Source organism: Mercenaria mercenaria, chromosome 15 (assembly GCF_021730395.1).
Source record: "Mercenaria mercenaria strain notata chromosome 15, MADL_Memer_1, whole genome shotgun sequence".
NCBI classification, from domain to species: Eukaryota; Metazoa; Mollusca; class Bivalvia; order Venerida; family Veneridae; genus Mercenaria; species Mercenaria mercenaria.
Window position 1 is genome coordinate 25,443,495 of NC_069375.1, and position 24,365 is coordinate 25,467,859.

General features: G+C 36.2%; 1 protein-coding gene and 1 long non-coding RNA gene across 2 annotated transcripts; both read left to right on the forward strand.

Annotated features, from left to right (window-relative positions):
- Positions 1-4,159: 4,159 nt before the first annotated feature.
- LOC123549405 (uncharacterized) lies at positions 4,160-6,643 on the forward strand. Its single transcript, XR_006686037.2, has 2 exons — positions 4,160-4,353; positions 5,299-6,643. It is a non-coding gene; the product is annotated as an uncharacterized LOC123549405 (long non-coding RNA).
- Positions 6,644-22,113: 15,470 nt separating this feature from the next.
- Positions 22,114-23,919, forward strand: LOC123550640 (zinc finger protein 26-like). Its single transcript, XM_053524038.1, has one exon. The coding sequence runs from the start codon at positions 22,175-22,177 to the stop codon at positions 23,363-23,365; it is 1,191 nt and encodes a 396-aa protein (XP_053380013.1). The 5' UTR covers positions 22,114-22,174; the 3' UTR covers positions 23,366-23,919.
- Positions 23,920-24,365: the final 446 nt, after the last annotated feature.

Consider the following 24,365-nt stretch of genomic DNA (forward strand, 5'->3'; position numbering starts at 1 on the left):
GGTCAGTGGTAAGAACCTTGTTACACAGGGCCAACACACTTGTGACTAACGAATCAGACAAGAAGAAGGAAATTGAACACGTAAAAACAGCGCTACGTGCGAATGGATACCCTGAGTGGATTTTTCAGCTTCCCAACAAGAAATCTCAACAGGACAAGACTCAAAATAGTGCGACAAAGGAAAGAAGAGTAAACGTGGGTATGCCCTATATTCGTGGAACTTCGGAAGTTCTGGCGAGGGTGTTTAAGAACCACGGAGTGAACATGTTCCACAAACTATACAACTCGATAAGGAGTCAGGTCACTCGGATGAAAGATCAAACCGATAAACTGAAAAAATGTGGAATTATATACCATGTGAAATGTGAAAACTGCAAAGAAGGTTACATCGGGGAAACTGCCAGAACATTAGAGACTAGACTAAAAGAGCATGTGACCAGAACAAATTCAGCCATACATGAACATTGTCAAAACACCGGACATACCATCAAATCTGAAAACACTAAGATTCTGACAAGTGAAAGTGGACTTATCAAACGCAAAGTCAAAGAGGCTATAGAAATAAAACAGCGGAGACCATCGCTCAATCGAGACGAGGTCCTGGAGTTTTCCCCCGTCTACGGACCTCTCCTCCAATCACGTGACCTTCCTACGTCACGTGACCTACAATAACCGGTCAGTCAGTGCTGAACAAGGCAGTGAGACACTGCCGAAAATTACACTAGGTAAATGTTTGCTCTGAGTACTGGAATTTCTTCATCAAAATTATCACAGGATGTTATTTTTGTTTTGATAATAATTATAGTGACTGAAACAAAATGTAATTGATATCGATATCACAGATAGTTGTAATACTTGTTCCAGTATATAAATACTTGTTCCAGTATATATAATTTTAAATAGCAGATTGTGCACTGGATAGCCCGTAAAGCTTCGGCATTTACATGCAAAAACTTATTTCCAACGGGGCCCATACTGTCACATTTAGATCTTAAGTGACTAATTACTCTTAACAAAACTGTGTCACATGATGGTATAAAAGTGACAATGAACAGAATGATGACCCCTAATAGGTCACAATGATCTGCATCAGGGAAACTGTTTTTCCTATATAGCTCAACCTATCATATAACCAGAAATTGTTATCTATGTCCCTGATATAACTTTAAAAGGAGCAACACAGGGCCTCTCATAGGTTTCTTTTTTTAAAAGAAGTCTACTTGCATAATAATTCATGTTGTTCTAATAAATATGTAGAACCTGATTGTAAATGGAAGTATCTGTCTGAATAAAGTACTTTAAAACAAAAGCTGTAAATATGCCCGGTCTTACATAGTGTTCAACTGTTGCACATTTACACCGAGTGCGAAAGAAAACTTAGATACTTGATATTGTTCGCATTACACTTTAAATGTTAAGTACTCCGATTGTTGTTTTTTTCACGAAGAAAGGAAGTGGATACACTTTCCTAAATAAAAAACGTTTCCATTGTACTATATTTACATTACCTTAACAAACAGGACACCTTATATAGTTCTATTACCAGGTAAAATCGAAATGTTTTCTTTGTTTACGGAGCGCCCGATCAGATGATTGACAGTTTCTAACTAAATTCTTATATCCGGTATCCGTCCCTCCCATACGCCGCCATAAAATACGCTATGCCTGGACATAGTTTCTCTATATGAATATCATTTTCCTTGAATGTAAAGCAGGTTATTCGCGCGCGGATAACTTTATTATTTGCCATTGGACACAGAAGGCTTATTTTCTTATGAATGATATACTTTAACTGCATGTCACTTGATATTTGGGGATTGCTTGATACATATGTATACAGTACAGTTTAAGTCCTCTTGTCGATGAAGGAACGTACTTTAATTTCTGTATACAGTATATATAAATCCTCTTGTCGTTGAAGAAACGTGCTTTCTGAATACAATATTTAAATCCTCTAATGTACTTTCTGTACACAGTATAGAATATACATTTAGTATACAGTATAGTTTAAGTCCTCTTGTCGGAACGTACATTTATTTTAAGTCTTCTTGTCGATGACGGAACATACATTTAGTATACAGTATAGTTTAAGTCTTCTTGTCGATGACGGAACGTACATTTAGTTTAAGTCTTCTTGTCGATGACGGAACATACATTTAGTATACGGTATAGTTTAAGTCTTCTTGTCGATGACGGAACATACATTTAGTTTAAGTCTTCTTGTCGATGACGGAACATACATTTAGTATACAGTATAGTTTAAGTCCTCTTGTCGATGACGGAACGTACATTTAGTTTAAGTCTTCTTGTCGATGATGGAACATGCATTTAGTATACAGTATAGTTTAAGTCTTCTTGTCGATGATGGAACGTACATTTAGTATACAGTATAGTTTAAGTCCTCTTGTCGATGACGGAACGTACACTTAGTTTAAGTCTTCTTGTCAATGATGGAACATACATTTAGTATACAGTATAAATTAAGTCTTCTTGTCGATGATGGAACGTACATTTAGTATACAGTATAGTTTTAGTCCTCTTGTCGATGAAAGAACATACTTTCTTTATACCGTATATTTTAAATTCTCATGTCGATGAATGAACTTACTTTCAATCTGCAGTATAGTTTAAGTCTTGTTGTCGATGAAGGAACGTATTTTCTGTATACAGTATTATTCAAGTCCTCTTGTCGATGAAGGAACGTATTTTCAGTCTACATTATTTTTAAGTCCTCTTGTCGATGAAGGTGCGTATTTTCAGTACACAGTATATTTTAAGTCGAAGAAGGAACGTACTTTCTGTTTACAGTATGATTTGAGTCCTCTTGTCCACGAAGGAACGAACTTCCTGTATTTTGTCTTCAAACCGGTACAGTTTTAGTCCTCTAGTCGACGAAGGAACGTGTTGTCTATTTACGGTATAGTTAAAGCCCTCTTTTCGACAAATGAACGGTTTTTCAATATACACTATAGTTGGAGTCTTCACGTCGCCGAAAGAGCGTATTGATTTGTACAACGTATAGTTTCAGTCCTCTTTTCAACTTGTGTATCTTGTCTGCGAAGGAACTTTTTTACACATATACAAGAATGAAGGCGCATTCTCTCTGTATACAATACTACTTCAGGTAGCAGGGTACACTTCAAATTTTGCCCCCCGTCAATGTTTGTTATGATTTGAACTTCGTGATTTTGGATGTCTGTAAATTAAGGTTAGAGATAATGATTGTTAATTCTTTAGAAAATTTAAACAGCCGATACATGTAAAATTCTGGTGCAAGTTGTAAAACTAACTGCTGCTAGCTTTGTATGAATCGGTGAGTCACGTTGGCGCGGGAAGGGTTCCGTGCTTGTTGATTGATACTCAGAAACTTTTTCGCTATTTTATTGAAAAATCGAGCTGGATGGGCCCCCATTCCGTTTATTATTATTATTATTATTATACCAGATTTATATAGCGCCCTTTTCATGATAAACACGTTCAAAGGCGCTTTACAGCAACTGCAGCCACACAGGGCGCGAAATCATCCTCTACTAGTACAGACACAGAGCGATCTGACCAGAGGGACAGAGTGAGACAAAGCCCCCACAGAGAGATCAGAAATCAGATACAGGCTTGTCCGGCTAACTTAGCCTAGCTCGTTGCGAATAGACAGCCTGGTTCTTTAACGTGCCCAGTGTATAGCACTGATACACGCAAGGATTGCCTGGGTTTCTGACCAGTACACCTCTAGCTGGGTGGGAAACACTGAAAAGCATTTCTGTGCAAACCACTGAGCTATCCGTCCACCACATACACACGTTTTCGTTTATATCCTGAAGTTCAGTAGGGACTGTTAAATTGAGAAATGCAATAAAATTGGGCATTGCTCCTGCAGCGGGATCATTGCAGGCTGTTCAAAAAGTGCAAAACTGATGATTTTGGCATGCTATTTTTAATGGATTGTGTAAAAACTTTCGTTTTGATAACTTTCTGTATTCTTGTATGAGAGTCTTGATCTTGCCCATTATTAAAAGCACAAAACATGCACGCAATTTATAAAATGGCCACCCTGATTCTGCTCATTAGGGAAGTGCAGTATTGCGACTCACTACATGTAAGCCTGGCCGTGCCCAAAATTTTCGAATCTATGTGTACCCTGCTACCTTAAGACCTCTCTTTTCGATGAAAGCACGTTCTCTCTGTATACAAGTATAGTTTCAGTCCTCTTATCAATATTACGGTCTATAAATACTCGAGTGCCTATAATACTTTTCGTAGCCAAATTACAAACACATACGAAAAGGAAATATTAACAGCGAATTAGCATTGTGAGATACCAGTGAAAGACATCCAACAGAATACTCGAGTAAAACATGTAAGTTTAACCTTGCATTTGTTCTTTCAATGTACATAAAACTATACAGGTGCTAATGATTTTACTGAATGTAAAAAATTATTCTTTAATACGCAATGATATTATATCATTTTTTTATGTTTTATCACGTGATGTCTTTAACTCGTCTAGAGCGCGGGTCGTGAGTTTGATCCCCGGGCGAGACTTATGTTCTCTTTGACGATTTGATTAAAGACATTGTGTCTGATAACATTCGCCTCCATCTCTAATTCATATGGGGAAGTTCGCAGCTAGTTGCGGAGAACAGTTTTCTACTGGTACTGAATCCTTGGACACTGCATGGTTAGGTTAACTGCCCGCCTTTTCTTAGACTGAAATACTGTTAAACACAAAACAAACAAAACAAAGGGTTTTTTTTAATTACAAAAGAAACAAAAATGCTAGTATATGAGAACCGTAGGGATCCTTAACTAAAGTACATGATGTCAATCTTAAACCTCAAATAATATCATAAACTTAACTCAAGTACATGGTCTCCATTTTGAAACTGGAATGACATTACAACCATTAGACTTAAATGCTGTGTCATACAAGCTAGAATAAACACCATTCTTGTGAAAAATATCTACGACTGGTGTTCGGACAACAATATCAAAATCGATGTAGAATAATGTTATTCTACACATACTTTAGGATGTTTTGGTTTGCCCTTATTAATTTTAATCATTACAGTCAAACCTGTCTTAAAGACCACCTCTGAAACGGAGACCACCTAGCTCTAAAGACCACATGTTTTATTTCCTATTTTAACATTTCCAGTGTAATTTAACCTGTGAATAAAGACCACCTCTCAATAAAGACCACATTTTGGCTCTCCAAAGGGTGGTTTTTATAGATAGGTTTGACTGAAGTGTTCCTTTTTAACTTTGTTTGCAATATCTTTTATTTGATTTTTTTAAATTGCAGCCAAAGAAGTCATGAAAACCGTACATATTCTATTCCTAGCGCTTCTATTACTTCTGCTTCTGAACGACCTTGCAGTTATAAGGTCAAGTGGGCAGTTTTGTCAACGTACCACCTTACAAAATGGACATGTCGGTTGTCGAGATACGGGACCTATAATACGTAGACGTGGAAGGTGCGGAAGGAGCGGGAGAGGGAAGTCTTGTAAATTGGTAAGCATGCGGTGCAGATGTAGAGGAGGTGAAAGGTTTTTGCATCCTGGGAGAAGAGAGTAAACAAACGATTCCTATATGAATCATCCTAATTGTGATTTGGAAGAAATTCAACAGTTTTACATTGTTGAGTAATAATTAAGTAACTGTTTAGAGATAAATAACCCTGTGTTTCTTGACATTTAACAGTTATTACACCAGATTTTAATGGCATCGGCTATTTGTACGTTTGAGTAATTCAAATATTTTTTTATGTGAAAAAAGTCTTTAGAATAAAACTAGGAGGCGTGGTGAAGTCTTGGTGTTTCATAATTGAGCCGTGCCATGGGAAAACCAACATCGTGGCTTTGCAACCAGCATGGATCCAGACCAGCCTGCGCATCCGCGCAGTCTGGTCAGGATCCATGCTGTTCGCTAATGGTTTCTCTAATTGCAGTAGGCTTTAAAAGCGAACAGCATGGATCCTGACCAGACTGCGCGGATGCGCAGGCTGGTCTGGATCCATGCTGGTCGCAAACCCACTATGTTGGTTTTCCCATGGCTCGGCTCATATGTCTTTGCTTTGTGGTTTATTAGTGCAACATCCAATTTGTATAATTTACATTCTAGCATAAAACTGCTGGTTTTTTGTCGCTTTTAGGGGGTGACTTAACAGGATAGTAAATATGTGTTTACACAAAGATTCTCGCGCTCATGCGCTGTTAACACTTTCATATGTGCGTTCCGTCGCATAGTGAATAATTCATAAAAAAAGACGTTGTGGTCAAATTGCATTTAATAACGCTGATGGATAATATTTTTATTTTTCAACTTTTAACAGGTTTTGTGCTAGAATAGTATTAGCGCATGTAGAAGTACATTTCGTGTTATAACAGCTTTAGAATCCCTCGGAAACCTTCAAATGACATAGCACAAAATAATGACTTATTCGCACATTAATTTTCTTTCACGAATTCACTGGATTACTGTATTACCACATGTAACTAATTGTTTGAGGCAATACAAAAAAAGATATGCGTAATTTATTGCAAGAACGTTAAAATATGCGTCTCGATATATTAAATGTAAATGAAAATATAAATATTGTAGAACTGTTTTAATGAATTAAAGCTTGGAATAAAAGAACAATAAAATTCTGTTTTGTTGACATGTTAAATTGAATAGTCATTCACCAGCAAGAGCGCCACTTTTATATCACAGTACATCTGCAATTCCATTTTTAAAATGAAAGGTATTTCAATTTTATACTGATTTTTTTTTTTAATTCAGAAACAAACATCGAATATCCCGTGTAGGTCGTATTTGATACTTTGTAAAATTAGGATGTTTGACAAAACAATTGTGATTTTATACATTTTAATGAGCTGTAGGCAGAACTAAGCTCTTTGTCAAAGGCATAAAGCCATGCAAGATAATCTGTTCCGTCAGTAGCTTTCTTCACAGTAAGTTGGTCAGCTCATGATAATTAGCAATTTATTTATTTATTTATTTTTGGTACACGCCGTTTTTCGATAGTATTTCAGTTATGTAACGACGGGCAGTTAATCTAACCGGTGTTCCTGGGTTCTGTATCAGTACAAACCTGTTCTCCGCAAATAACTGCCAACTTCCCCACATGAAACAGAGGTAGAGGACGAATGATGCCAGACACAATGTCTTAAAAATTTATCAAATCGTCACGGAGAACATACGCCCCGCCTGGGAATCGAACTCGCAACCCAGAGATCCGTAGATCAGCGCTTTCATTGATGAGCTAAGCGGGCGGACGATAATTAGCAAAAGTTGATTGTTTGCAATAAACACACAATAAATACACGACAACTCAGTTGTTGTATGATAAAATGATTCGTATATGAACGCACCCTTTCCAGACCCAAGCGAAATCTTACAGATATGTGGATTACGTTATAGTCCTCGTGATATTTTGTTCTCATAACTGTTGCCCTACTTTCCTTTGTGACACAAGCTTTATTTTACACAGGAGGATAATTTATGAAATTGTATGACCCCACTTAGGATTTCTTTATGAAAAAAGTAACTAGGCGTTCTTGTCAGTAACTACTCTTGTCAACGGAAACCACATGCATGAGACTACTTTACACACGCAGACAACTTATCTACTACTTAAGTCTTAAGGGCATTATTATTCAATATTTACATACGCTTTAGGCGTAGGTTAGTATATAAATAAAAAATAAATGTTTTTAGGACGACGGAGAGATAATTATGGTACTATATCGAAGCAAAAGCTGCATATCGTTTTGTGACACATACAAGCCAACATCAGGTTAATTGACATCAACATCTGTACAACTGATAATGCACGTTCATTCGCACATGCACATGTATCTGCAATGTGACACGGTACATTCGATGTATTGACTTAATGGTACTTTTCCAGATGTGTCTTTATCGTATATTTACTGATGATGGGAATAAAAATGATCTCTGGACTTAGTGAACGCATGAACATGTGACAGAAATATTCTCTTCAAAGTGTTAGGCATGCAAGACCACACTCTCTCCTGTAAATTTGAAGAATTCAGCATAGAACTAAGCACACTATTGTTACAATAATATACGTCTCATATCATGGTAGCAAACGTGTTTGTAAACATGGACGGGTCCAAACGGAAGGGGAAGAAGCATTTTATAGATTTATTTCGATGGCAAAATACAATACATATTGTAGCCCTGACCAACCTATAAACCGGGACATTCTATTTTATAAGTACAACAACACGGTTGACCCATTTAAACGAGTTTTAAGGCCACGTGTCCGGTGACACTTGGTTCATTTGTCCTGGTGTCTTGTAATCAAATTTAAAAAGATGGTGTATCATCACACCTGTACGCAGCCATGTTAGTTAATTGCAGAAGTATGGCACGCCAAAGCTGCTTTCTGCTTATATTTCTTAAACGGTGATGTAGTCATGTCAGTTGGTGATGTGCGTTTCACATTTTGTGGTGTGCATGCTACATTTCGTGCAGTAGATAAGTCAGTTGGTGATGTGCATTTCACAACTGGTGATGTGCATTTTATATTTCGGGCAGTAGATAAGTCAGTTGGTGATGTGCATTTCACATTAAGTGATGTGCATGCTACATTTCGTGCAGTAGATAAGTCAGTTTGTGATGTGCATTTTACAACTAGTGATGTGCATTTTACATTTCGTGCAGTAGATAAGTCAGTTGGTTGTGTGCATTTTACATTTCATGCAGTAGATAAGTCAGTTGGTTGTGTGCATTTTACATTTCGTGCAGTAGATAAGTCAGTTGGTGATGTGCATTTCACATTAAGTGATGTGCATGCTACATTTCGTGCAATAGATAAGTCAGTTGGTGGTGTGCATTTTACATTTCGTGCAGTAGATAAGTCAGTTGGTTGTGTGCATTTTACATTTCATGCAGTAGATAAGTCAGTTGGTGATGTGCATTTCACATTAAGTGATGCGCATGCTACATTTCGTGCAGTAGATAAGTCAGTTGGTGATGTGCATTTCACAACTAGTGATGTGCATTTTACATTTCGTGCAGTAGATAAGTCAGTTGGTTGTGTGCATTTTACATTTCATGCAGTAGATAAATCAGTTGGTGGTGTGCATGCTACATTTCGCGCAGTAGATAAGTCAGTTGGTGGTGTGCATTTTACATTTCGTGCAGTAGATAAGTCAGTTGGTGGTGTGCATTTTACATTTCATGCAGTAGATAAGTCAGTTGGTGGTGTGCATGCTACATTTCGCGCAGTAGATAAGTCAGTTGGTGGTGTGCATTTTACATTTCGTGCAATAGATAAGTCAGTTGGATGTGTGCATTTTACATTTCGTGCAGTAGATAAGTCAGTTGGTGATGTGCATTTCACATTAAGTGATGTGCATGCTACATTTCGTGCAGTAGATAAGTCAGTTGGTGGTGTGCATTTTACATTTCGTGCAATAGATAAGTCAGTTGGTTGTGTGCATTTTACATTTCGTGCAATAGATAAGTCAGTTGGTTGTGTGCATTTTACATTTCGTGCAATAGATAAGTCAGTTGGTGATGTGCATTTCACAATTGGTGATGTGCATGTTACATTTCGTGCAGTAGATAAGTCAGTTGGTGGTGTGCATTTTACATTTCATGCAGTAGATAAGTCAGTTGGTGGTGTGCATGCTACATTTCGCGCAGTAGATAAGTCAGTTGGATGTGTGCATTTTACATTTCGTGCAGTAGATAAGTCAGTTGGTGATGTGCATTTCACAACTAGTGATGTGCATGCTACATTTCGTGCAGTAGATAAGTCAGTTGGTGGTGTGCATTTTACATTTCGTGCAATAGATAAGTCAGTTGGTTGTGTGCATTTTACATTTCGTGCAATAGATAAGTCAGTTGGTGGTGTGCATTTTACATTTCGTGCAATAGATAAGTCAGTTGGTTGTGTGCATTTTACATTTCGTGCAATAGATAAGTCAGTTGGTGATGTGCATTTCACAATAGGTGATGTGCATTTTACATTTCGTGCAGTAGATAAGTCAGTTGGTGGTGTGCATTTTACATTTCATGAAGTAGATAAGTCAGTTGGTGGTGTGCATGCTACATTTCGCGCAGTAGATAAGTCAGTTGGTTGTGTGCATTTTACATTTCGTGCAATAGATAAGTCAGTTGGTTGTGTGCATTTTACATTTCGTACAGTAGATAAGTCAGTTGGTGATGTGCATTTCACATTAAGTGATGTGCATGCTACATTTCGTGCAGTAGATAAGTCAGTTGGTGGTGTGCATTTTACATTTCGTGCAATAGATAAGTCAGTTGGTTGTGTGCATTTTACATTTCGTGCAATAGATAAGTCAGGTGGTGGTGTGCATTTTACATTTCGTGCAATAGATAAGTCAGTTGGTGGTGTGCATTTTACATTTCGTGCAATAGATAAGTCAGTTGGTGGTGTGCATTTTACATTTCGTGCAATAGATAAGTCAGTTGGTGGTGTGCATTTTACATTTCGTGCAATAGATAAGTCAGTTGGTGGTGTGTATTTTACATTTCGTGCAGTAGATAAGTCAGTTGGTGGTGTGCATTTTACATTTCATGCAGCAGATAGGTCAGTTGGTGATGTGTATTTCACATTTTGTACAGTAGATAAGTCAGTTGTAAGTGGTGTGCATTTCACATTTCGATGTGCATTATACATTTTGTACAGTAGATAAGTCAGTTGGTGGTGTGCATTTAACATTTCGTGCAGTAGATAAGTCAGTTGGTGATGTGCATTTCATATTTTGTACAGTAGATAAGTCAGTTGTAGGTGGTGTGCATTTCACATTTCGTGATGTGCATTTTACATTTTGTACAGTAGATAAGTCAGTTGGTGGTGTGCATTTTACATTTCGTGCAATAGATAAGTCAGTTGGTGATGTGCATTTCACAATTGGTGATGTGCATGTTACTTTTCGTGCAGTAGATAAGTCAGTTGGTGGTGTGCATTTTACATTTCGTGCAGAAGATAAGTCAGTTGGTGATGTGCATTTCACAATTGGTGATGTGCATTTTACATTTCTTGCAGTAGATAAGTCAGTTGGTGGTGTGCATTTTACATTTCTTGCAGTAGATAAGTCAGTTGGTGGTGTGCATTTTACATTTCGTAATCTTGGATGAGTTGGAAATTGTGTGACGTGGAGTCAGCAACTAGGTCACTTGGCCAAATCTTAGAAAAACCTTGTGAACGTTCAAGAGGAATATGCCACCGTATGAAACAGTTACCCTACTTGCTTGTGTGTGATCGAAAGTACCGTATGTATGAGAAATCGGCGAACTTAATGGGCAAGTAAGTAAAGTTAACAAACCATTGAAAAGTGTTTTCTTTTACAACTGTAGAAGAAGAATCGGATCAGGGGTAGGAATTTGCAGTGATTTTTCTCCTTTTTTGCAACCGAGTACAGATAGTTTCCTTTAGCCAAAAACAGCTATATTTCCCCTAAGATCATTACATTGTCTCCTTTAAAATATTATATTTTCTGCTTGGAATTTTATGAAAATATCTCGTTATATGCATAACAAATAATTCAAAGAAAACGCTAAATTTAATTCAGCCTAAATATTTACCGGCTTCGATAAACGATGCAAGTGGCTATTATCTATGACATTTCTTAATTGTCGCGTTGGTGTGCACGCAGTTTATGTAGCACATTCCTTTGTGTCGTCCATAATGACATTTTAAGTTTTTTGTGATATTTTGGAACGCGCACCGATGTAACAAAACGAAACTTAAAACGGGACATAACGAAACATGAAGCGCGACAGAATGAAACATTTTATTTCGTGCTGGCACATGCGCCATCAACAAATATTTTGTTTTTGCGCTTTGGCGCGAATGCTAAGCTGAAATGAAAGATTTTGCATGCGCGCTATTTGCGTAGATTTCGATTTTGCGTGTAGGCGCTTTAGCTAAAATGAAACGGAAAGTTTCGTTATGCCGCGATGGCACCATCCCAGAACGACACAAGTAAAAAAACTATATAGCCGCGCACACGCCAACGTGACAAATGAAACATATCATTTCTTTTCAGCGCGCACGCCAACATTCCAAAATGAAAGCTTCGTTGATGGAGCGCTCAGCAATAAAAAATCGTTCTGTCGACATGTCGCGACGTTAGTTTTGTTTTGTCGCGTTGGTGCTCGCGCCAAAACAACAGTAAAGGCACGTCGGCACACGTGCCAGGACGACACAACGAAATGTGTAACAAGCCACAACGTAAGTGCCAAAAATATAATCATATAAGAAAAGAAATTCCAAAACATTACCAGTAGAAGAGACCCAGTATGTATAAAATTATAGACCTGTTGAACTCTGAAAATGAAAAAAAAAAAAAAACACTAAGAAAATTGACGTCTTATGTATTAAAAGCGAATGAAATAAGAAATTACTGTATAAATAATGTGATGTAAATACATTACCAATTTTTTTTTACTCTCCGAATCTATTTATTTATTTATTTGTTTGTTGTGATGTAAATGTATGTGATTATGCAACTGTTGTCTGATCTTGATTTATATTACTATTATTTGTTTGGTTGGAAAAGGAACTTCGGTTCAAAATAAACTTATGTTCTTTTCTGTTCATAATCAAATGTCATTAATCAGCCATAAGTGTATAGATCTTGTTTTATACTGCACATGTACTTTCGCTGTCTATATTCTGTTTTGTAGATATATCAATCATTTTTCCCTAACCTTATCATAGTTGTGTGTCTAAACAAATTAGGGTGTTCTCAGTAATAAGTGTATTCTGTTTTTACATTTTAAGTCTTTTATAGTTATGACAGATGTACAGTCACTTTTCTTTTGCAAGTTTTTCATTTGTTTGAGATGTACACGTTTTGAAACATTTTCAACGCCAGGAGTACCTGGAAAAAACATTTTAGCCACACAATTATATTATTATCATAAACATAATGACAGAAGAAGTTTGGTATTTTTGACCATTTATAACATGAGCTATAGAAGTACCTGTGATATAAAACGAAACAGCGCAACATCTGTCGAAAGCCTCTTCTACTTCTTACGAAAATTAAAAGCCTATGTCTTGAAAAAGGAATAAAACAAAGCTTCGCCTGAGGGGAGATGTCAAGTGTAATAGGGTGTTTCTAGTTTATTTATTTGAAAAAATAAGGTTTTGGAAACTTCTTTCAAAATTATGTAGGTGAATCATTTTGATACAATATGTTCATTTTATTTACTTGTTAAACATGTCAAAGTTGCGCCACATGGCTTTATCATGTTTAAGACGGAAAGACGCCAGTGTTTTCAATTACGGCTTTAACTGGTATTACTGGTAAATCGGATGATGGCGGGATAATCATGTGATTTTGCACCAATATCGGAAACAGTCAATTAAAACACTGATAACTTCACCTTGTCACTTGCACTTTCTAATAAAAGGCAGCCCATTTCAGCAGATGGCATCACATCTTCTCTAGAAATCAAGAAATAAACAACAAATAAATACAGAAGTTTCGGACAGCTTCAAGTTGAAAGGTAAGAAAAATATTGCTTTTAATTCATTTAGCAGTTGACTTCATTTAAATATTTCAGTACACAGGAGTATACTTGTTTCAATCAGTATTGAATTACACAAACTTTATTCATCTAAGAGTGACTCCCATTTGAAAAGCGATGACAGGAACTTTAGTGTAGATGTATATATATTCATAAGTATAACACAAATATATTTTTAGTGTCAATGTTCAATTGGTCTCATAGTGTCACATAATACACGATTTTATCATTGTCAAATTGTTCTCTTGCGCACACAATTTTGAGTCTGTTTTTTCTTCTTCAGTATACACAATGTACATGTATATATACATTATACCAGATTTATATAGTAAATGCATGGTTATAGATGCTACCTCACCGAGTTCCTCAATTATGGTAGCATGTAGCTCTGAAACGAGAAGGAACATTATATTACAAGCAAAACATATTTATAATGATATTACAGAAATGAAGACTTTAAAAGTTAAAAGCTCAAAGCAGATTGTCTGAAACGTATGTTTCTGTACAAACTTTTTAAAAATCTTGGGGAAAAAACAACACTTATTTTTAGGGAAAAAAGGATTTTCCTTATAATATGAAGAATTATAATCACTATGAACAAAAATTTACACTATAAAGAAGGCAGCAACAAAAACGTACGCAGGATTTTCGAAAGATAATCTGAAATCCCTTCATAATCCATACATGTAAAAGAAGAACCCTTAACCTGAATCATTTATAAATTAATGACAAAAGGAATCTAGATACGGTATCAGACATATTCTATGCAGTAATGGTCTAAAGCAAACGATGAAAATTCTGCAAGTCAATATATCAGGAAATAAAGTGTAGAAATATATTTTGTTATGACCAATCAGAGCTAAATACTGGTAAAATGCAAGATAAGAAAGTCCCAGATATAATAGGATTATTTTAACAGTAGCTTGATTTGGGATGCTGTATTCGGCTCGAGTGGATTTTTGCTAGGTCGGATCTCACGAGGCGCGCAAGCGCCGAGTGTGATAAGCCTTGCAAAATCCACGAGAGTCGGATCTAACTACTGTTATAATGACCCTTTTATTATATACCTCTACCTTTTTGTTTGTTGTTTTTGATATAGAAGTTTTTATGTGCGCCATTTATAGAACTGTGTCAGGTCATGCATATTTACAATGATAAAAAAATGTTGTAACTTTTTGTTGTATCTTTCAACGATCAGATAAATTAAATGTGTCTAATGAAAAAAATATCGCCAATATAGTCTAAAAATGATGTGTTTTTTACAGTCTCATATTTATCTTAAAACTAAAATTGAAAACAAAGTATTTATTCTTTAAACAGAAAAAAAAGACCTGACATATTCCCCTTCTTGGGATTTATCGCGCTACATCTTCCCTTATAAAAAGCAACAGGCTGTTTTGAAAAGAAAAAAAAACCATTACAAACTTGCATTAAGTTTTTCTATAAACATACAATGTATGTGATGAAATTTGCAGCATGGTGAAAACATAAAATATGCGGAGTGTCTCCGTGATGAAAAACATGGCGAAAATGCGACTGGTGCACAGTGGAAGATAAATTTTCACTTGTTCAATATGCTCATTTAATAGTTTTAACCAAATATAACTGACAAAGTATTATTTTTAGCTCGACTACACGAAGTATGGAAGCTGTTCTACTCGACCCGGCGTCGGCGTCCTTCCGCTTCCGCACATTTGTTAAAGCGTTGATGCACTTTCTCGAGATCTTTATCCCTGTCATTACTTGAAGGATTTATTTCAAACTTAAAATATTTATTCCTAATCATCACCCAAATCATTTGACATAAGGGCCATAACTCTGGCACCAATATTTCATGAATTATGTCCCCTTTTTACTCAGAATTTCAGTTAAATTCTGCTGCTTTTTCACCATATTTGTTGTTACTGGGATAGACTTGATTTAAGCTTTAAGTGGTTATTCCACATCATCACCCACACCATGTGACATAATGCCATAATACTGGCACCAATATGGTATGAACCATACCTACTTTTTACTATGAATTAAAGTTTTGATGCACTTTTGCTCACGTCAGTTATTCTCCTTGCCCATAGGCTCAAAGTATTTATGATGGCTTTTGTTTTTCAGTGCAATGTATGTCGTAAATGACAATTTTGTCCCGTTCGATTCGCAAAGTTTCAAATTTTCATTTCTAATGTCTGGCCTGGCCCATAATGTTGACATCAACTATAAAAATAGGTTTGATGAATGCATCAGAAAGAAATAGTTTGATCCATAAACACTAAGACATGTGAATGTGCATTTCTAAAGCACGTATTGATGACTTACCAATATTGTTTTAAATATAAGCGTGTACAAATATTTTGTTCAGTGTGTTACAATAATTACCGTTTGCATAATTGCAGCACTTCCGGGCTAATGATGGAAAGAAAAATCCTCATTCAGTTTTTCCTAGTTAAAAGTGTCGTTTTCATGTTTTATGTAAGCCAGTTCCTTTTTTTTATTTTATTGTGGACCTATATTTGACATTTTGGTAGCATTTTCAAGAAGAGTTCTTTTTTTTTGCATTTATAGAAATGTAAACGAACAATATAGCAAATGTGATTACTACTGTATTTCATATAAAATTGTTTAATGATACAAATGACACGAACCAGACATGCTTGAAGGTCTGAATTGTCCGAGCCGTTCTGTGTTTTTAAGTGATTATTTCTTTAGATAATGTAAAAGGTGATCCATATATTTATGCAGTTGTTTGATGAAGACACTTACGTCCTTGGTAATTTACGTACTATTTCTTTAAAAGTCGTTTTAGAGGTACTTATCATTATCCCAGGTGTATTTAATAAAAAAAAAATAAAATAAATAAATAAAAAACTTAAAATTCTTAACTTTTTAATGCTTTAATAGTTTAACATTTAAAATATGAAATTTTAACTTTCACAAACGCACGAATAAATAGCAAATCCTGACAATATATTCTAAGTATTTTTCATAAAATTTTGTTTATTTTACCAAGGACCCTGTTTACGTTCTTAATCTTACTTTTGTATGGCATTATAGTTAAGGTTAAATTATACCAATTAGTAATTGTTTTTTTCCCCTTTTAAACTGTGAGATTCACGCCTCTTTGTACAATATTCATGGGACCATTGCATAAAGTCTATAACAAAGACACCAGCATCGTTATTTCACTTCCTTTTATACTACACACACAAATAGAAACTGGAAGATATGTCGGGGATGTCAAACGGGATTAATCAAAGATGAAGCACATTTTCTAATCGTTTGTCCTGTGTATAACAATACTTAAGACATTATTTCAAATGATTATATAACAACTTGATAGATAGTGAAACACTAATTTTCCTTAATAATTATCAGAACAAAGTTATAAAATTTCGTGTTAAAGCATAATTATATGTTAAGAAGAGGCTTGTTTTATGATAACAACAACAACAACAACAACATATTAGCATAATCGACGTATGCTTGCCTTTGGCTAAGGATGAGTATATAGTTCCTTTAAAACTGTATTGCGCAACATGCGTATAAATAATTATAAGCATGATTTCAAACCCGTTAAATTAAACTTTCTTCAAATATTTTCTTAGCAGATGACAACAAATTGTCAAATATTTTCAGATTTGGCCACGATATTTTTGGCAGATATTTTGAACGTAAGTTTTTAGCTCACCTGTCACAAAGTGACAAGGTGAGCTTTTGTGATCGCGCAGTGTCCGTCGTCCGTGCGTGCGTGCGTGCGTAAACTTTTGCTTGTGACCACTCTAGAGGTCACAATTTTCATGGGATCTTTATGAAAGTTGGTCAGAATGTTCATCTTGATGATATCTAGGTCAAGTTCGAAACTGGGTCATGTGCGGTCAAAAACTAGGTCAGTAGGTCTAAAAATAGAAAAAACCTTGTGACCTCTCTAGAGACCATATTTTTCAAGATCTTCATGAAAATTGGTCAGAATGTTCACCCTGATGATATCTAGGTCAAGTTCGAAACTGGGTCACGTGCGGTCAGAAACTAGGTCAGTAGGTCAAATAATAGAAAAACCTTGTGACCTCTCTATAAGCCATATTTTTCATAGGATCTGTATGAAAGGTGGTCTGAGTGTTCATCTTGATGATATCTAGATCAAGTTCGAAACTGGGTCATGTGCGGTCAAAAACTAGGTCAGTAGGTCTAAAAATAGAAAAACATTGTGACCTCTCTAGTGGCCATACTTGTGAATGGATCTTCATAAAAATTTGTCAGAATGTTCATCTTGATGATATCTAGGTCAAATTAGAAAGTGGGTCACATGCTTCAAAAACTAGGTCAGTAGTCAAATAATGAAAAAACCTTGTGACCTCTCTAGAGGCCAGATTTTTGATGGGATCTGTATGAAAGTTGGTCTGAATGTTTATCTTGATGATATATAGGTCAAGTTTGAAACTGGGTCAACTGCAATCAAAAACTAGGTCAGTAGGTCTTAAAATAGAAAAACCTTGTGACCTCTCTAGAGGCCATACCCTTGAATGGATCTTCATGAAAATTGGTCAGAATGTTCAACTTGATGATATCTAGGTCAAGTTTGAAACTGGGCCACATGCCTTCAAAAACTAGGTCAGTAGGTCAAATAAAAAAAACCTTTCGACCTCTATAGAGGCCATACTTTTCATGGGATCTGTATGAAAGTTGTTCTGAATGTTCATCTTGATGATATCTAGGTCAAGTTTGAAATTGGGTCAACTGCAGTCAAAAACTAGGTCAGTAGGTCTAAAATTAGTAAAACCTTGTGACATCTCTAGAGGCCATATTTTTCAATAGATCTTCATGAAAATTAGTGAGAATTTTTACTGTGATGATATCTAGGTCAAATTCAAAACAGGGTCATGTACCTTCGAAAACTAGGTCAATAGGTCAAATAATAGAAAAACCTTGTGACCTCTCTAGAGGCCATATTTTTCAATGGATCTTCGTGAAAATTGGTCAGAATTTTTATCTTGATGATATCTAGATCAAGTTCAAAACTGGGTCACATGAGCTCAAAAACTAGGTCACTATGTCAAATAATAGAAAAAACGACGTCATACTCGAAACTGGGTCATGTGGGAACAGGTGAGCGATTCAGGACCATCATGGTCCTCTTGTTTATATTTAGGACAAGTCAATAATGCATGATACGTAGATTCTGTTACATTTAAATTACAATTTTGACATATTCTTTGATCCATAGCTATACCACTATACCTTCCAGTTTCGATAGCTAAGCAACGTGAAGACATTCTAAAACAGCTAAATAATTTTCTTATTAATAAGTAGTCATTATCTACATTTGTGAGATACGGTCGATTTAATTCTTGAAAAATATTTTAGTTTTTGGCATGTTTGTTATACTACTATGCCATTCCTGTATAAACTGATCTCGTAACCTTTTTTGTAGCACTGGAAAATAGTTTATATTTGGCGGCATATGATATGTTTCTATAAATATCCATATCCTAGTTGTTCTAAAAGAGTTTTAACATATCTGGACCAGTTTGTACATCTTTGAGAATTGACATTGTTACGCTAGTCTCTAAAAATATCAGTCATGATAGAATCAGGATTATGTACAAGCTTCAAACCAGTAATTTAAATCTCTCTCTTTGCAAAGTATTGAGAGATGATAAGTAAATAAGTAAATAAGAGATACTATGCAATTATTTATACACAATACATGTAATATGCTTTGATCCATTTTTTCCATTATTCAATTTATATATAGAGCTGTACATTCGACTTCAATCATAGTTTGCGTTCCAGTATTGTTCACACGTTGAATTTAGTAATAAAGTGACTTATAGGTCCGATGGGCCGGTGCCTTTTGATGTATTTATATTATGTATTTAGAATTTATGGAAGTCAGTGTAATAAAACACTTACTTACTTACACTGCTTTTGTTTGGCGCGGAGTTTCCTTTTGCTGCATCTTTGCAGCAACGTTCATACTTGTCACTAAACTTGAAATAGTTATTCCACGTTATTAGTCACATGATATGTCACATTATGCGTTACTCTTGCAGCAATGAAATTTTCAATGAATTGTGTCCCTTTCACTATTTATTCAATTTTACGATACCCCTTTCCTATCTTTATTAGTCCCCTGCTGGATGAAAACCAGTTTCGGGGACTACAGGAATGCGCTTTTCCGTCATTCTGTCATTCCGTCATTCCGTCCGTCTGTCCGTCCGTCCGCAATTTCGTGTCCGGTCCATAACAATGTCATCCATGAAGGGATTTTAACATTACTAGGCACAAATGTTTTACCACGTTTATGATTCAATTTTGTTTACGGAAAGAGACCAGTGTTCTAAGTTATATGAGCCGCACCATGAGAAAACCAAGATAGTGCGTCTGCGACCAGCATGGATCCAGACCAGCCTGCGCATCCGCGCAGTCTGGTCAGGATCCATGCTCTTTGCTAATAGTTTCTCTATGTGCGCAGGCTGGTCTGGATCCATGCTGGTCACAAACGCACTTGGTTGGTTTTCTCATGGTGCAGCTCATATCTGGTTTAGATGTAGCTATAGGGGAAGACGATGAAAGAGAATAGATAGAGGATAGCAAGAGAGATAGGCAAGATAAAAAAGATAATACTATAAAACTAGAGAAACTTTGAAAATGTTCTTGCTTTATTCCCCAGGTTTCAATACTCAATAAAATATTAAAGTGTTTGAAAACTGCTAAATTTTGTATAATTTTGTCCTCAAAGGCCCAGATTAAACTTAATGGTTCAATTAAATGTTTGCATAAATAAAGACAGTTAACAAGTTTGAGCCATTTTCTAATTGGATTTGGTTTTTAAGTTGTTTTTGTAGCGAGCAATCGCGAATGTACTGTGGCCGTCGTCCACGGTCAATAATTTGTCTGTTACGAATCTAAATTTTGCCCAATATGAAGCTTGGGCAGAATGTTACCCTCAATAGCATTTCGACCGAGTTTGCTACTAGGTCATCTGGTCAAAAAGTATCTCACTTGGGATAAGTTAATTGGAAAACCTTGATAGCACTCTAGGATGTCCCCTTTACTTAATCTTCATAAAACATTGTCTGAACGCGTATCTCTAAATCTAGGTCAGGTTGAGATTGGATTACTTCCGGTCTCGAACAAGGTCACTAGGTCAAATCATAGAAAATACCTTATCAACACCTTAGATGTCACATTTTCGTCTTGATTATCAACAGCATTTGTCAGAATGTGTGTCTTTATAAAATTTGTCAATTTCAAAATTGGATTTACTGAGGTCAAAATCTAGGTCACTGGGTCAGATCATAGAAAAGCCTTGTTAACACTGTAGAGGCTACATTTTCAACTTGATTTTCACAGAAGTGTGTCAGTAGGCTTGGCTGTATATGTATGAAATCAAGCTTACGTTCAAAACTGGTTTGCCCGAGATCAAAACTAGGTAACAAGATAGGATAATTGTGAAACCTTGTTGAACTTTGTTGGAATATTTGTACCAAGCTGCCTGGGATCTTAAACTAGGTCAATAGGTAAAATCATAGAATAATCCTATAAACACTCTAGCGGCTACAGTTTCGACTTGATTATCATATATTTTGTTAGAATGTTTGTCTCTATAAAACATAGGTCAGTTTGAAAGCTGGGTTATCCGAGATCTTAAACTAGATTACTATCATGCCAAATCATAGAAAAGCCTTGTTACTACTCTAGATGCCACAATTTCTATTTGATTTCCACAAAACTTTTGCCATAATGTTTGTTTTAACCCACCTGAGCCAAAGGCTCAAGGTGAGCTTTTGTGATCACTTGATGCCCTTAGTTCATCGTGGGTCGTCCGTCTGTCAACAATTTATTTTCTGCATGATAGTGGTTTCATTTATGACTTGATTTTAACCAAACTTGCATACAACTTGTATCACTTTAAGATCTTGGTTTATTTCTTGAACTAGCCATATCCCGCGATGGGTTCAAGAGTTAAGCCCCTGAAAGGGCAAAAATTGGCTATTTTGGTCTTGTCCGCACGATGGTTGTTTCATTTGTGATTTGATTTGACCAAACTTGCGCACAACTTGTATCACCATAAGATCTTGGTTCATTTCTTGAACCAGGCATATCCCACCATGGGTTCCAGAGTTACGGCCCCAGAAAGGGCAAAAATTGGCTATTTTGGTCTTGTTTGCACGATAGTGGTTTCATTTGTGATTTGATTTTACCCAAACTTGCACACAACTCGTATCACCATAAGATCTCGGTTTCTTTTTTGAACCAACCATATTTCACCATGGGTTCAAGAGTCACTTCCTCTGTGCATCCACAAACTTTGTCAGGAGCATTTCTTCTTCGTGCATGGAGGGATTTTGATGTAACTTGGCACAAATGTTCACCATCATAAGGCGGAGTAAGAACTAGGTCATTAGGTCTAAGGCCAAGGTCACACTTAGAGGTCAAAAGTCAAATTCAAGAATGACTTTGTCCGTTTCTTCTTTATGCATGGAGGGATTTTAGTATAAATGTAGCACATATATGATAAATATGTTTCATGTTTTTATTTTTTGTAGATCTGTGCCATTTTGTTAATGCATACTTGGTTGTGATTTCATCGGTCAGCAGGAGAACACGAGACAAAGTTTATTAACAAATACAGGCTGAATAAAACTATGCTACAGACATCTGAAGAGAATTTGAGCAAGAGTTATATTCTTGACAACACTGATGCAGTGGAACAAGGCACAAATACTAATGGAAAAAATACGTTCAAATATTTGAGCAAACACACCAATGAGAGCCTTAACCTGAAAAGACACAGGGGTATACGTACGGGAGAGAAACGCTTTATATGTAATGTTTGTAATTATGCATGTCGTGACAGCTATCTTCTAAAGAGGCATATAAGAATCCATTCAGGAGATAAACTCTTCAAATATGATGTTTGTGATTATGAATGTAGGGACAGAAGGAATCTAAAGAAACATATTAACATACATACAGGAGAGAAACGTTTTAAATGTGATGTTTGTGATTACGCATGTAATCAAAGAAGCGTTCTGAAGGCACACAGCAGAATCCATTCAGGCGAGAAACCCTTTAAATGTGATGTTTGTAACTATGCATCTACCCATAACGACTATCTGAAGGTACATATGAGAATCCATACAGGAGAGAAACCCTTTCAATGTGCTGTTTGTAATTATGCATCTACTCATAGCGGCCCTCTGAAGGTACATATGAGAATCCATTCAGGAGAGAAACCCTTCAAATGTGATGTTTGTAATTATGCATCTACTGATAGCGGTTCTCTGAAGGTACATATGAGAATCCATTCAGGAGAGAAGCCCTATAAATGTGCTGTTTGTAATTATGCATCTACTCATAACGGCCCTCTGAAGGTACATATGAGAATCCATTCTGGAGAGAAGCCCTATAAATGTGCTGTTTGTAATTATGCATCTACTCATAGCGGCCATCTGAAGGTACATATGAGAATCCATTCAGGAGAGAAACCCTTTAAATCTGATGTTTGTAATTATGCATCTACTCATAGCAGTTCTCTGAAGGTACATATGAGAATTCATTCGGGAGAGAAACCATTTCAATGTGATGTTTGTAATTATGCATCTACTGATAGCAGCCATCTGAAGGTACATATGAGAATCCATTCAGGAGAGAAGCCCTATAAATGTGCTGTTTGTAATTATGCATCTACTCATAGTGGCCATCTGAAGGTACATATGAGAATCCATTCAGGAGAGAAACCCTTTAAATGTAATGTTTGTAATTATGCATCAACTGATAGCAGTTCTCTGAAGGTACATATGAGAATCCATTCAGGAGAGAAATTAACCCTTTAAATGTGATGTTTGTGATTTTGCATGTAATCAAAGCGGCACTCTGTGGCGACATATGAGAATTCATTCGGGAGAGAAACCATTTAAATATGATGTTTTGTAATTATGCATCTACTCATAGCAGCCCTCTGAAGGTACATATGAGAATCCATTCAGGAGAGAAACCCTTTAAATGTGATGTTTGTAATTTAGCATCTATTCATAGCGGCCCTCTGAAGGTACATATGAGAATCCATTCAGGAGAGAAACCCTTTAAATGTGATGTTTGTGATTTTGCATGTCATCAAAGGGGCACTCTGTAGCAACATATGAGAATTCATTCGGGAGAAAAACCATTTAAATGTGATGTTTGTGATTATGCATGTAAGGTTGGCCATACTCTTGTCAGGCATATGAGAATACATGGCATATGAGAATACATGGCATATGAGAATACATAAAGGAACAGAAGAGAAATTATTTAAATGTGATGTTTGTGATTACGCATGTAATAACAGCAGCTTTCTGAAGACACATATCAGAATCCACTTACTTTGCAAACAATGTTTGTGATATGCATGCAATAACAGTAATCTCAAAGAAGACATGGGAATACATAGAGGAGAGAAATGTGATTGGTGATATTGTATGTTATGTTATCACAAACTATTCAAGAATATTTTTCTTACAGCGCAATAAGGAGCAATATACCCCCGAGGGTATGACTGACTATTGACCCCTAAATGTGATCTTGAACTTGAAGTGAGCCATCCGAAACATGCGCTCTGCATGTCGTCTCGATGCGGTGAACTCTTGTGCCAAGTTTCTTTAAATTCCTTCAAGCAGTTAAAGAGAAACAAAGCGAACACGAAACAAAGTCATATGACGTTTGACCCCTCAGTGTGACCTTGACCTTGAAGCAAGCCATCCGAAATATAGGTCATGCATGTCATCTTTATACTGTGAACATTTGTGCCAAGTTTCTTTAAAATCTTTCAAGCAGTTAAAGCGTTACAGAACGAAT

What these genes read in the sequence shown, in the direction of transcription:
- LOC123550640 (XM_053524038.1), top strand. Translation starts at nt 22,175, where the DNA reads ATGCTACAGACATCTGAAGAGAATTTGAGCAAGAGTTATATTCTTGAC.